The sequence below is a fragment of the Myripristis murdjan genome, chromosome 11, assembly GCF_902150065.1.
Source record: "Myripristis murdjan chromosome 11, fMyrMur1.1, whole genome shotgun sequence".
In the NCBI taxonomy this organism is placed as follows: Eukaryota; Metazoa; Chordata; class Actinopteri; order Holocentriformes; family Holocentridae; genus Myripristis; species Myripristis murdjan.
Genome location: NC_043990.1, coordinates 5,216,816 through 5,229,399, shown reverse-complemented (window position 1 = coordinate 5,229,399; position 12,584 = coordinate 5,216,816). Strand labels below are relative to the sequence as shown.

General features: G+C 41.6%; 1 protein-coding gene across 1 annotated transcript; it reads right to left on the bottom strand.

Annotated features, from left to right (window-relative positions):
• Positions 1-382: 382 nt before the first annotated feature.
• Positions 383-12,206, bottom strand: gnb3b (guanine nucleotide binding protein (G protein), beta polypeptide 3b). Its single transcript, XM_030064362.1, has 9 exons — positions 11,936-12,206; positions 8,857-8,973; positions 7,384-7,529; positions 6,054-6,117; positions 5,018-5,174; positions 4,829-4,895; positions 3,631-3,832; positions 2,115-2,331; positions 383-1,550 (listed from the first exon to the last, which is right to left on the bottom strand). The coding sequence occupies exons 2-9, from the start codon at positions 8,923-8,925 to the stop codon at positions 1,444-1,446; spliced, it is 1,029 nt and encodes a 342-aa protein (XP_029920222.1). The 5' UTR covers positions 8,926-8,973; positions 11,936-12,206; the 3' UTR covers positions 383-1,443.
• Between the last annotated feature and the right edge of the window lie 378 nt (positions 12,207-12,584).

Genomic DNA, 12,584 nt, shown 5'->3' with positions numbered 1-12,584 from the left:
TCCGCTCTGAATCAGTTCTTCTCGCTTTATCAAAGTTAGTTAATTTTTTGGTATGAAATTTATCCAGATTTTTCTTTTTGAAAAACCCAAACACAGCATTTAATCCTGCTTCAAGGTTGGATTAGATTACAAAATCCACTCCCAGATCTTCAGGATCAGAAACTTTGTTTTGAAAAACCCTCAATTTTCAGATTTGATCACTTTTGAAAACCTGGCAACCCGGATTTTTAGATTCAAGGACTGGAAACCGGCGTGTTTTAGGCAATAACAAGAAATCATCGAGGCCTTTGCTTTAACTCCACCACAGTGTTTCCCTCACACACACACACACACACACACACACACACACACACACACACACACACACACACAGACTCCGCCATGTTGTTAATGCAGAATTCTATTTATTAGAAACATTTTCAAACATTTCATCTTTTTTACAGAGGTACTGCAGAAGTGTAAAAGTACTACAAAATGCAGTTGAAATCTGGGGAGTACGTACAATAAAGTTTGCAGTGTGTTTGTCAGCCTGCTGCCTTTTTTTAATTTTATCCGTTCCCTGAAGACAAGGAGCCAAAGCGGCCGCACCACACAGTCGGTTTAGACGGCGGCGGCCCGACCCCAACGCTTGTCAGGGGGAAACCACTGGATCTGCACAGTGAAACAGGAAGCGCGGCAGCCATTTTGGATCAACGTCTGGTTAGCAGTGACCCAACATTAGCAGCTGTAGACATGATCTGGAAATGCGTGCCCTCCCGCCTCCAAAAAAAAAAAAAGAAAAAGAAAAAGAAAAAGAAAATAAACGGCACTGTACATCAACTCTGCATTACTAACGTGTTATAACTATAAAATACAAATAAATTTACATATCATCTTCCATCTAAGTAAGTGTGGGGTCTTATACAGGTCAAAGTACAATAAAAATAAATTTGTAACTCTACGTATCGGATCATGTTCAGTAGTAATCTGCATTTTCAATATTCACGTTTTCTTCCTTTTATTGTCCAAAATCTAAATGTGTTTCATTGACATTTTTCTCACCTTAGATACAATACGAGCTTACTCTCTCCTCAGTATTCACTTGCAATAATGTGCTATTTTTTTTATTTTATTTTATTTTTTATTTATTTTTTGATGTTAAGTCATTGTAAAAACTCTCATGTACATACAGCGGGATGCATTGTGCACTGTTTCCGTGATGCCATTTTTACAGTACAGTGCGTCCTATGAAGTCCCATTCACAGCCGCTCGTGTTTTTGCATAAAACAAAGGACAGAGAGAGAGAGAGAGAGAGAGGAAGACCCCAGAACCCTCTAACTCCTAACTTCTTTTCTCTCCTCATCTCCTCTCCTATCTCCCTATATCCCCTCCTCCTCCTCTTCCTCTCCTCCTTCTCCTCCTCCTCCTCCTCTTCCTCTCCCTCTCTCAGTGTTTTGGTCCGGCTCAGTTCCACAGCTTCAGGAAACTGTCCCAGGATCCTGTGCAGATGCCCATGCCGTCGCCGGGAACGCCAGTGCAGCTCACCCTGTTGTCATGACCGGACAGCACACCTGAGGAGGAGAGGAGAGGAGGAAAGAAAAGAGGAGAGGAGAGGAGGAGGAGAGGAAGAGGAGAGAGCAAATTAATGAAATAATAAGGTGTGGTGAGACTGGAGAGGATGGGACAGAAGAAAAGATAAAAAGTGTTGGTGTCCGCGATGGTCTCACTGCAGGTGTGGCATTTTTTGATAACAGACAAAGTAATTTTTTTTTTTCAGTATCTCTGTTATGGCCTCCACTCTTTTCATGCAGTTGCTAAAATAGATTGTAAAAAATTAAATGTTTTTCATGCCTGTGACACATTCAACAGATATAGATCATGAAACCCAGTAGGAAGGTTGGTCACTGGTTAAAGCAGCACTGACCAGCTGTCTGTGCTGAATGGCCAAAAGGGGGCGTGTCCTGGGACATAAAAGTTGCCTAAAGGGGCGGGACTTAGCACAAACAGGGCCTCGGCCTCCAATCGCATCATGAAACCTGGTGGGACGCTTGGGGTGGGCCTCTGCCTTGTGTCTTCTCGTTTGCAGTGCTTCTGCTGTCCATGTTGCGTGTTTTAAATACTGCCGTGTTACTCACCGACTTTCTCTCCCTTCAGCGAATCCCAGATGTGGCAGTTGAAGTCGTCATAGCCGGCGAAAATGAGGCGGCCCGACAGGGAAAGAGCCAATGACGTGACGCCAGAGTTCAGGCTGGAGTCCTGGTAGGTGATCACCTCCTGGTCGGAGCGCAGGTCGTACATCTTGCAGGAGCAGTCGTCAGAGCCTGTGATGATCGCATTTCCAGAGTGGAAGAACTGAGGGGGAAAGAGAAGGGAACAGCTGATGTTCCTGTGCCGTTCAGGTGGGATCTGACCCCACCAGCCACCGCCTGCCGAATATCTTCAAAACTCTTTTTCTTGGTGGATAAATCAATGAGGTCACCCATCACCCAGTGACTTGTTAAGACAGTCACTTTAAAACACCTTGGTCATAAGCAACCTTTGCCTGTTGATGAATTTTGTCCCTGCTATCTCACCATACACAGCATCTGTGAGCCAATCAAATCAAATCAAAACTGTAAAACTACTTTTTTCAGTCAGTAATTTCTTTTCAATTGTAAGTTTGTGGCATAAATGGTGAACATCAATTTCAGCTGCTACTTCACGAGATGTCAGAAATTTGACCTCAGACAAATAGAAATGCAACTGAGGCATTATTATTTTCAGCACTGAGATTTGATGATGTTATGTCAAATCACCATGGTGAGTTGGACCGTAAACTTTTGACATGTTTATAAGCTTCAAAATACACTTTAGTTAGACTCTCAGCATCACATGACCTTGAATTCACCAGTTATCTGAGTGGTAAATAGTTAAACGTAAAGTTGTGAACCCCCACAGCCTCTTTGAAACTGCAAGTGTGTGGTCTTTAATTTTTTTGTAATATTTTTTCTCCACTACCTTTGCAGAATAATTATTTACACTCGACTTGGTGTGTTTTATGTGTTGCTTTTCTCATGCATTATGGAAATGAAATCTGGATTATTATTGCAAATGTGCACTGAGATTTTTGACTCCATGTCTATATTTGCCAAGTGAAAATCCACTGGGTGCACATTTGCAAAATACCCTGTGCATATTTGTAATACTGAAGGCCTGATTTTATTTCCACGGTGCTTTAGCCATGTTTTTTTTTTTTTGTTTTTTTTTTTGAGGTTGTATCAGTGTGTGGCCTGTGTGTGTGTGTGTGTGTGTGTGTGTGTGTGTGTGTACACCAGACTGGTCACATAGATCAAACTGATCTTAGTATGATTTGTTTTTGCCAACTTGGGGCATCAGATAGGCGGAGTTTTGTAAATCAGCCTCATACTGGCAAATTCTAATTGTTAATGGTGAGTTAGACTACAAGAGAAGCAACTTTGGCCTTTTTGTGTTTATGATTTAAAAAACAGATTAGCTCTTGTTTGCCAAAAAAAATGGAAAGATCATAACTTTTCCTGCATTTTAGAAGCCAGCCACTAAAAAGGCAGTTTCTTCTGCATATAATGCAATACAAGGGACATTTTCTCTATGCATACCCATGTAAATACGTGTGTGTGTGTGTGTACTCCTCACAGAGATGGCGTTGATGTCGCTGGTGTGTCCTGAGAAGGTCTGCTTGCAGGTTCCCTCTCTCATGTCCCACAGCTTGGCCAGCGAGTCGCAGGCTCCAGAGATGAACATGTTCATGTCAGGGGACAGAGCCAGAGTCATGCAGTCTCCAATGTGGTTGGTGAAGATGACCTTCTGCTTGCCAGTCTCCAGGTCCCACAGACAGCTGAGCAGGGAGGGAGATGATGAGGAGGAGGAGGAGGATGAAGGAGAGGCAGAGAAAGGAAAACAGAGAGAAATGGAGGAGGAGAGGGAAATGGAGACAAGTGAGATAAGCAAGAGGAAGTGGAAGATTGAGGAATGTTAAGTGCCTTGTCATCTGCATAGCTGTTGAGCGAAGGCGAAAACTCGTCTTGTTTGGCTCCTCTACATTGATTTTTCTTCACCTTCAGACCATCAGAGGATTGGAACCAGCAACTTAGCATCAAGAGATAAGCCTCCTGCACTTCAGGACAGTTTTTAGGTGCTCTCTCAGGGCTGGCTACCGAACTTAGATACTTTTCTGGCACCGACCAAACTGCTTCAATACAATCGAGCATCAAAAAATGGACACTCAGTACCAAATCTCAATACCTAACGAGTAAATTTCATCAGTATCAGAGAGCCAATAAGCATGCAGCATACTTGTACCAAGGAAAACCTCATACAAACAATTTTATAACAAGCCTTTTGTGAAATTGGTATCAAAAAACTATTGCTCAGGACCCAGTATCAAAATCATGTGTTGGTACCAAAATTGAAATCGAAATTAAAATTGAAATCAAAATCAAAATCAAAATCAAAATCAAAAATTCCCATCTCTCACTTTACTTGAGTATTTCCATTTGGGGAGACTCTACTGTTCCTGCACTACATTTCAGATGGAAATCTTGTACTTTTTTTGCACTACATATATCTGTTGGCTGAAGCAACTTTGCAGCAGAAGCTTTTCCATGCAAAACATCAAATGTGCTCCATCGTTAGAATGTAAACCAGCCAACAGGACGCAGATCATTAAAATACTTCTTGCAGGTTAATGCATCAATAGTGAAAGGAATCAATTTCCACAACTAACTTCTTATGTTTTTCAGACTATGCTGCATTTTATCGCTAAAAACGCTTTTAGTGGAATATTTTTCCATTAAATCTTTGCTGTTTTTGTTGCGTTTATCAACAGACTCACCAGGTGGTGTCACCGGAGGCAGTGAGGATCTCAGTGTCACTAAGGAAACGGCAGCAAGACAGGTAACCTAGACAGGAGAGAAAACAGAGAGAGACATGCATTGTCAACCATGTGTGATTTTGCATATCCCACCCTTTTTTTTTGGTCTTTTTAGGGAGGCAGAGTGGCGCCGGTGACTGTCCGCCGTACCAGTGTGTGCGTCCAGCTCCCTGACCGTCTTAGGGCTGGCAGCCTTGATGTTGTAGACTGTACACATGTTGTCCAGACCGCCGCTGGCCACCATGTTGCCAGAGGGGGCGTAAGCACAGCTCATCACCCAGGAAGACTTAAGTGGGACGGCAGCCACCTGAAAGTGGAAAATTCACTTTAGACAATTTTTGGACTGAACATGCCAATAGACAGTATTTCCCACTGGTATTGAAAATGTCTTGAAATTTGACCATTTTAAGCCAAAACAACAAGCATTTAGAGACCATCAAGGGCCACTAAAGTGAGAGTAATAAAATTATTTTAGTTTCATTTAAGTGGCCTGCCACATCTCTGGGATACATCACTGCCTCTGAATGAAGAAATAATTTGCAAAACATTATTAAACAATTAGATAAGAAGTTCAGAATAAATAAATTAATTAATTAATTAATTAATTAATATGACTTTGGTTTAGCTTAATTTAAATAAAGTAAAATAAAATAAAAATACAATAAAAAAAAAAAAAATAAAATAAAATAAAATAAAAGGTATTAGAAATAGTGCTGCAGCTACATTATATTGAAGGCTGAACTGGTTAATATCCAGCATTTCATTTTTACAAAAGATCATCATTTACATTAGAGAGAACACCATTAATCCAAATGCCCAGGTCATTGAAAGGAAAAAACAAAATTGGGTTTTTGATCATAAAGTTTGTTACTAATATGGCTCTTAATCTGCTTTGGCACAGTGGGAACAATGTTGCCAGACACTTTAAATATGGATAAAGTCAATAATGATAATAGTACTACTGTCACTACTAATAATAATGGTGATAAATGACTTTCAGGCACTCAGCTTCAATATTATGTCCGTAGTAATTAGTGAACAACAAATAAAAAAATCTGTGATGCCAATTTGAAAGACTTAAATTCTCCTTGTGCCTCTTGTCAGCTCGTCTTATTCCTGAGTCATAATAACGTGTCTGCAGCGTTTTGTGAGCATTTCTGTCGAGGCGGTGGGAACACGATGTTACCTTGTTCCCTGTGAAGGTGTCCCAGATGAGCAGCTTGCCGTCCTGTGATGCGCTGACCATTTGCCTGAGAAAAGGGACAGCAGGAGAAGAATTCTGTCATGTGAAGTCTTCAGCATATTTTAGTTTAACTTTGATGTAACCGCATTGACCTTTTGACATTAAATGACAACTGAGAGTGCAGCATTAAGACAAAAAAATCATAACTTGTCATGTTCCCTAAGCTCATTCTCAATAGCCTAAACTCAGTTACGAAGGAGAGATCTAATCAAGCTAAAAATCTTCCCAAAAAATTAAAATCTATGGTTTTACTAACTCGTTAATGCGAGAAAATAAGTGTAATATCTTGTTTTGCTGTTCCACTTATTAACCCAACCCCTAACCTCGCTGAATACAGGGCTGCTGAGGAAACAGAGGACTTCGTTTAGACGTGAATTAAATTACAGGAAGTGAGGGAATGCTGTAGTAAGAGCTGCAATCATATAACAACATATTTTACCAGGAAATAGATTAACTGATTATTATGGTCACTTTCTGTTGCATGTTGCAGGGAATGTCGCTTATTTGCATCTCCCAAAGAATTCATCTGAGGTAACAGCAGCTGTAGAAATCACAAAAAAACACAAAATAACCACTGCTTGATTTATGAATCAGCGTTCCCACCCCGAATGCTAACATCACAGTCAAATACAGACTTTGGAAATGTAACTGTAATCCTCATACAGTTTTGTTCTCTTATTGAAACTGTGAGATGGGAAGCCTGTGAAAATTAAACTTCAAATGTGGCCCAAATTTGTAGAGTGAAATGCTCTCAAACGTCCAGCTATTAAGTTTTACAGCAACGCCGTGCTCCATATTCACACAGTTTCAGATCCAGTGAAACCACACAACATGACTGTCGGAGTTGTTATTCAGTTTTAGGTGTGCAAACATTTCTTGGAGACAGAAATAATCTCATTGGTTGAGTTAAACCTTAGTGGGTGGAATCAAGAAGCTCTTTTGGTTCAGTGACATTCAACTGACGCTCAGTGGAAAAGACAAGACATAAGAGAGGAGGACACTAACTGAAAAAGATGTAAGAGAGGAGGAAACTAACTGAAAAAACAACAAACAAACAAAACAATAAAGATACCAATTTGTAAGTTAGCCGACTTTTAAATTCAAACTAGCCAGACTAGCCTGACTTTCCAACACCACGGCGATGAACGATGGAATAAAATAATACGTTCATCAGCTAGCTAACCTGTGCTTCTTTGGCTCCGCCCACTGAGATTCAGTTCGACCAATGAGATCATTCCTGGTCTGTAAATGTCAGCGCTGCCGTCCGGCTCACCTGGAGTCAGTTGCCCAGTGCATGGCGTAGATTTTGGCCAGGTGACCCTTGAGTGTCTTTCTATTCTTCAGCTGGACCCGGCCCACCGAGGCCACGCCCCCTGCGGCCCCTGACATGGTGGTGTCAGCCACAGCCTTGCGGGCCGTCTGGTGGTGGTGGGAGGTATTGCATGTCGGACAGAGGCGAGACGAGAGGGACCCAGTTAGCAGGTTAAGGCACAGAAAAGTTTTTATTAGACCGCTGTACGCTGTGGGTGTATCCTCTGCCAGGTTTAACTGAAGCATCTGCAGTGTTGCTTTTAATTACTTTGCTGTACTCTCTTGTCCAGTTCACTCCAAATATCACTGCACAAAAAATGTCGGAGTGAATATTAGAAACATTCATTTATTTTAACACAAAAATTTATGAATATTCATCTTTTTTTTGCTCATTTTAATGTAATTTTCTTCTCTCATCATTATTATTATTATTATTATTATTATCAGTAGTAGTAGTACTACTACTAGTAGTAAATATTTATTAATGTTGCAGTTATTTATTTTATATATTTATTCATTTATTTTGACCAATTTGCAATATCATCCAATATCATCTCCATTACCTCCATGTGTCTGAGAGAAAGTCAAGTGAATTTGCTTTGGTTAAAAGGGTTAAATAATCAAACACAAACCAAACATATTTTTCACATCAGGGTCCTTATAGGGAAAAATCACTTCAAATGGGGGTTTGTAACTTAATCACAGCCAACCCAGGGGTCCAGAATATGAAAAAGTTAAAAAAAAAAAAAAAACAGTTAGGTCGGTGTAAAACTCCACACAGTCTCAGCTCTGGTTTCCTCTGATCTCGTGCTCGCTGACTGAACGTGGAAAATGTCAAAAACTCGGATCTCTTTATTTAAACCTGTGGATTTAATCAGTCTGGAGGAAAGCAGAGCGGGCTGCCTGTGGTGGACTCAGTAGATCCTGATCAGCTGTCTTTTTTCCTGCTTGTGTGATGAATATGTGATGAGGTTTGTTGTTTGTTTGTTTACTTTAAATAAGGATTTTTTTTTTGTAGAGGGAATGGAAACTCAGATTTCAGTTTGCATGTGCACTGAGTGTCTGTGTTATTAGGTACTGATAGTGATGGTGTTAGTGATAGTAGTAACAGTAGTAGTAGCAGTAGTAGTATTGGTAGTATTAGTGGCAATAGTAACAGTAGTAGCAGTAGTAGTAGTAGCAGTAGTATTAGTGGCAGTAGTGGTAATAGCAGTAGTAGTACTATCAGTTGTATTAGTGGCAATAGTAGTAGTAGTAGTAGTATTGGTATTAGCAGCAGAATACGTAATGCTACTTGTTTCTTGTTCGATGGGTTCATTTCACTTGGACTCTTGAGATGCTTCAGATGCAGAATTCAATGGTTTTCAATGGGAAGTCCTTTTTGTATTTTTTTTTGTTTTTGTTTTTTTCAATGCAGGTGCTGCAAAATGCTCACCTCGATTTGTGCTCGGAGGCCGTCGCACTCCTTTTTCAGTTTATCCATTTCAGCTTTCTCAGCTGCCATGGTAACAGTTGCTAGGGGATGTTACTGACAGAAAACAAAACTGTCACTCTGAAAAAACAAAAAGCGAGACAGAAAGAGAGAGAGAGAGAGAGAGAAACAAAGAGGGAAATTTTTTTGATTAGTGATGCTGCAGACAACACAGTCGAAAGCTGAATAATTCATGATGCAAATGTTTCTCGTGTACCACACAGGCTGTCAGGATGGACCACGTGAACCGTCGCCGAGTCAGATTCCCGCACTGGTGTTATCTCTCTAAGTGTCTCTGGTTCTGAAATAAACCCAGTCCCAGTAAAATCCTCTGCTGACCCCTCGGTGCAGCCCGCCTGCCACCGTACAGGCTGTACACGACGCTCATTATCCCAGTGACCCTGATACCTCAAACTGGGCCGCTCTGGCCGTCTGGACAAAAGGCAAACACATACCTGTCGGGTCTTAATCCCTCCCAGCCTCGTAAGACAGTTAGTTCAGTCAGTTACTGGTCTAATTAGTTATGATGTAAGGGGGGAAAAGAAGAGGAGAGATTTAAAAGGGGTAAAAGTGGGATGGAAAGAAGGGAAGATGAGATGTACGAGTTAGGAGAGAAGGAAGGAAGGAAGGGAGAGATTTAAAGAAGGAATTAAGGAACAAACACTACAAGGGAAGCAGAGTATCCTGTGCTACTTATACATCACAGAAAATTACGCAGTTGTAAAACTATTTCTGAACCGCACTCAGGGTCTGTTCAGCTTTAACAATCAACATATAAGGGAAAAGTGAATCAGAATAAAAACAAATTCCCCATTTCAGTTATTGTGAGAATAGAGTTTAGATCCTTGAAGTCAAGGTGTTGCACTGGAGTTTTTCCCCAGGGATAATAACTCACTATGTGGCACTTAGGATGAGATAAATTGTCGTCCATTGTCAGTGTCGTCCATTTTGACATGAACATACTGTGTTGTTTTAGGATTGCTTTCAGATTTTTGAATATATTTAACGATTCCCTCTGATTAATCTTGTGGATCGCCATAAATGAAACTGGCTCTCTGCTCCACTTTTAAAAGCACATTTTGCACATTTGTTTTATATTTTCAGCCAGAAGCAGTGGCTTCAGCAGCAGGATGAGCTCAAGTCCCTCAGTCACCAGCATCTCAGTCAAACCACAGCAACAAGTGACCGGTGAAAGCCACCTGACAAACAAACTCTAAAAATATCTCATGTCCCTTTATAAAATAAGTGCATAATAACCACGTGTTAGTGCTTTTCCTCAGTCTGAAACAAAAACAACTGTCTGATGCCTGTTTTTTTTAAAGACATAACTTTAATTTCCCGAAAAGCCGTGCGTGCAGTAGTGCAGCGTACGTGCCTAATACTCTGTAATAGGATCCTGACGTCTGCCTCATTTAACGCCAATTACCATCATGCACGACTTTTGTCTCCAGCCAGGAGACGGTCTCTGAACCAGGAGATCAGCTTGGCTGCCAGGATGAGCCAGATATGATGCAGAGTGAGCAGGATATCACAATGCTAATGTGAAGCTAATGCTAATGGGAGCAATAAGTTGAGAGAGTTTCATTCCAAAATAAAAAAAAACTCCCCATGTGGAAAAAGGTCACCCTTAATCTTAAAATTAAGTCACACTGTGGCACTTGTTTTTTTTTTTTTTTGGAAAAAGTAAGTAACATGTATGTGCATGATTAGCAAAATGATAACACTTTTTTGTATTTTTGAACAAACGAACAAAGAACCCTCTTTCCCTCGAACAAAGAGTCTTCAATTAGCAGTGGTTATAAAGGTTACAATAATAATACAAGCACATAAATGACATGTCTTAAATATTTTGAATGAGAGCATTTTCTTTTGCCAAGTGTGAAGTAAAACAGTCGGCAGAGAGGCAGAGGTGAGTGCTGAGGCCTTCATACGGGACAGGTAGGAGCTTTGACCTGTGGTGTCGGAGGAGGGTTGGAGGGAGGGAGGGGGGTGCTGCAGGGCTTTAAATCCTAGCAGGAGATCTTAAGGGAAGCTTTACCGGTCAAATCTCCTGTCATCCGATTACCGACTGCTCTTTACCTCGGGATCAGCGGGAGAGGGAGGGAGGGCGAGCGAGGGGATGTGGACGGGTTGTAGTGGCCCATGTTTGGCTGCATGTCGACTCTCTCTCTCTAGTTTCCTGGTCCTCCTTTTCCCATTAGTGTCCGTTAAGTGGTTTCTTGCCCATTTGTGCACAAGTACACATCTGCATGTAGTGCCTCCCTTATAGAAAGCCAATTCCAGAGCTAAAAACACATAAATCACCTGAGAATATGGTTTAAAAAAAAAAGTATTTGCATTGAGAGGAAACAAAAGTTTCTCTTGGATTTGAACGTCAGGTGCTCCAAAATCTGCAGCTGGAACGCTGGCAGCACCTGAGCGGGATGAGGTCGGGCCTTGTATGACAGATCAGGGTGCAGCTTACTGCTGCCACACCTCAGGCACTGACCCGGCAATCCTCTTTCACAGCCTCCCTGCAATCCAGAGATCACCCTCAGAGGGTTTAGGGAATTATTATATTGGATGTAAAGTAACACGGAGCTTCTAAATTATCCTTTTGCATGCAAGATGTGGATGCACAAAGTTGCCTTTCCAACTTCTAAAATAGTTTTCCCACAACTGAAAACTTTAAAACAACTGAGCAGACTGAAACTTGAGGTTGTGCTTCCCCAAAGTACAAAACTTGCACAAACTCTGTGGCTCTGGTTACAGGCCTATTTCATGGTGTGAAGTGGAGGCCATCTGCAGAAAATCGCCATTAACCTATAAGATGTCTGGCTCCTTGGGGTGCACGGGCTCCTTGGGCAAAGTGAAGCAAAAATCCACTTTTCCTTCTGTTAAAAAAAAGTCTCAAGGCGAGTCGGTGCTGTGATTGCGGCGCAGCAGGAACTCTGCAGCTCCTCGTCTCTGGAGCTCAGGCTGAAGGGTCCAAAGGGTCTCCTGCAGAGGAGGAAGCACCTTGGGGAGATTGGAAGTACAGAAGCATGGAAAAAAAAATACTCACCTTTCCACAAGCCTGTGCAGTTCCTCTCCCGGACCCTGCCGCTCTGTATCCCCCTTTCAGGCTGAGGTTTTAGATCCCACAATCCCAAGGTGCAGCGTGCTCGCTGGTTCCTCAGACGCTCTCCCCGGCAGACTGCTAGGAGCTTACTTGTGAAAAACTCTCTCTTTCTCTCTCCCTTCCTTCACAGTGAAGAACAGATGAGGATTGGAGGGGATGAAGGAGATAAGGGATGAAGGGATAAAGCTCAAAGATGGAAATAGAGGAAGGAGAGAGAGAGAAGGGCGAGGGAGACAGAGCGAGAGAGCACGGTGAGAGGAGATGGGTAAACCGATTGGAGGGAGAAAATCAGGTTATGAGGTCAAAAGACAAGAGCGGGTGAAGAAATGAAAGAACAAGATGGGAAGGGAAAGGGAGAGGGGGACAGGTGGAGATGAAATGTGAGAATATGAGTGGACCAAAAAAGATTTTTCGAGCGTTGCAAAGCAGCTACACCTGTTGCACAACTCAGGGAACCTGCCTACTCTGCACAGAGGAGATTAAAAACAAAGAATATATGCACACTCTTTGTTGCAGTAAAATCAATTTTATCTATATTTCGGATACAGTGATGCTCATTCCAACAATCTTTGATCCTATTGAAGAAAAGTTT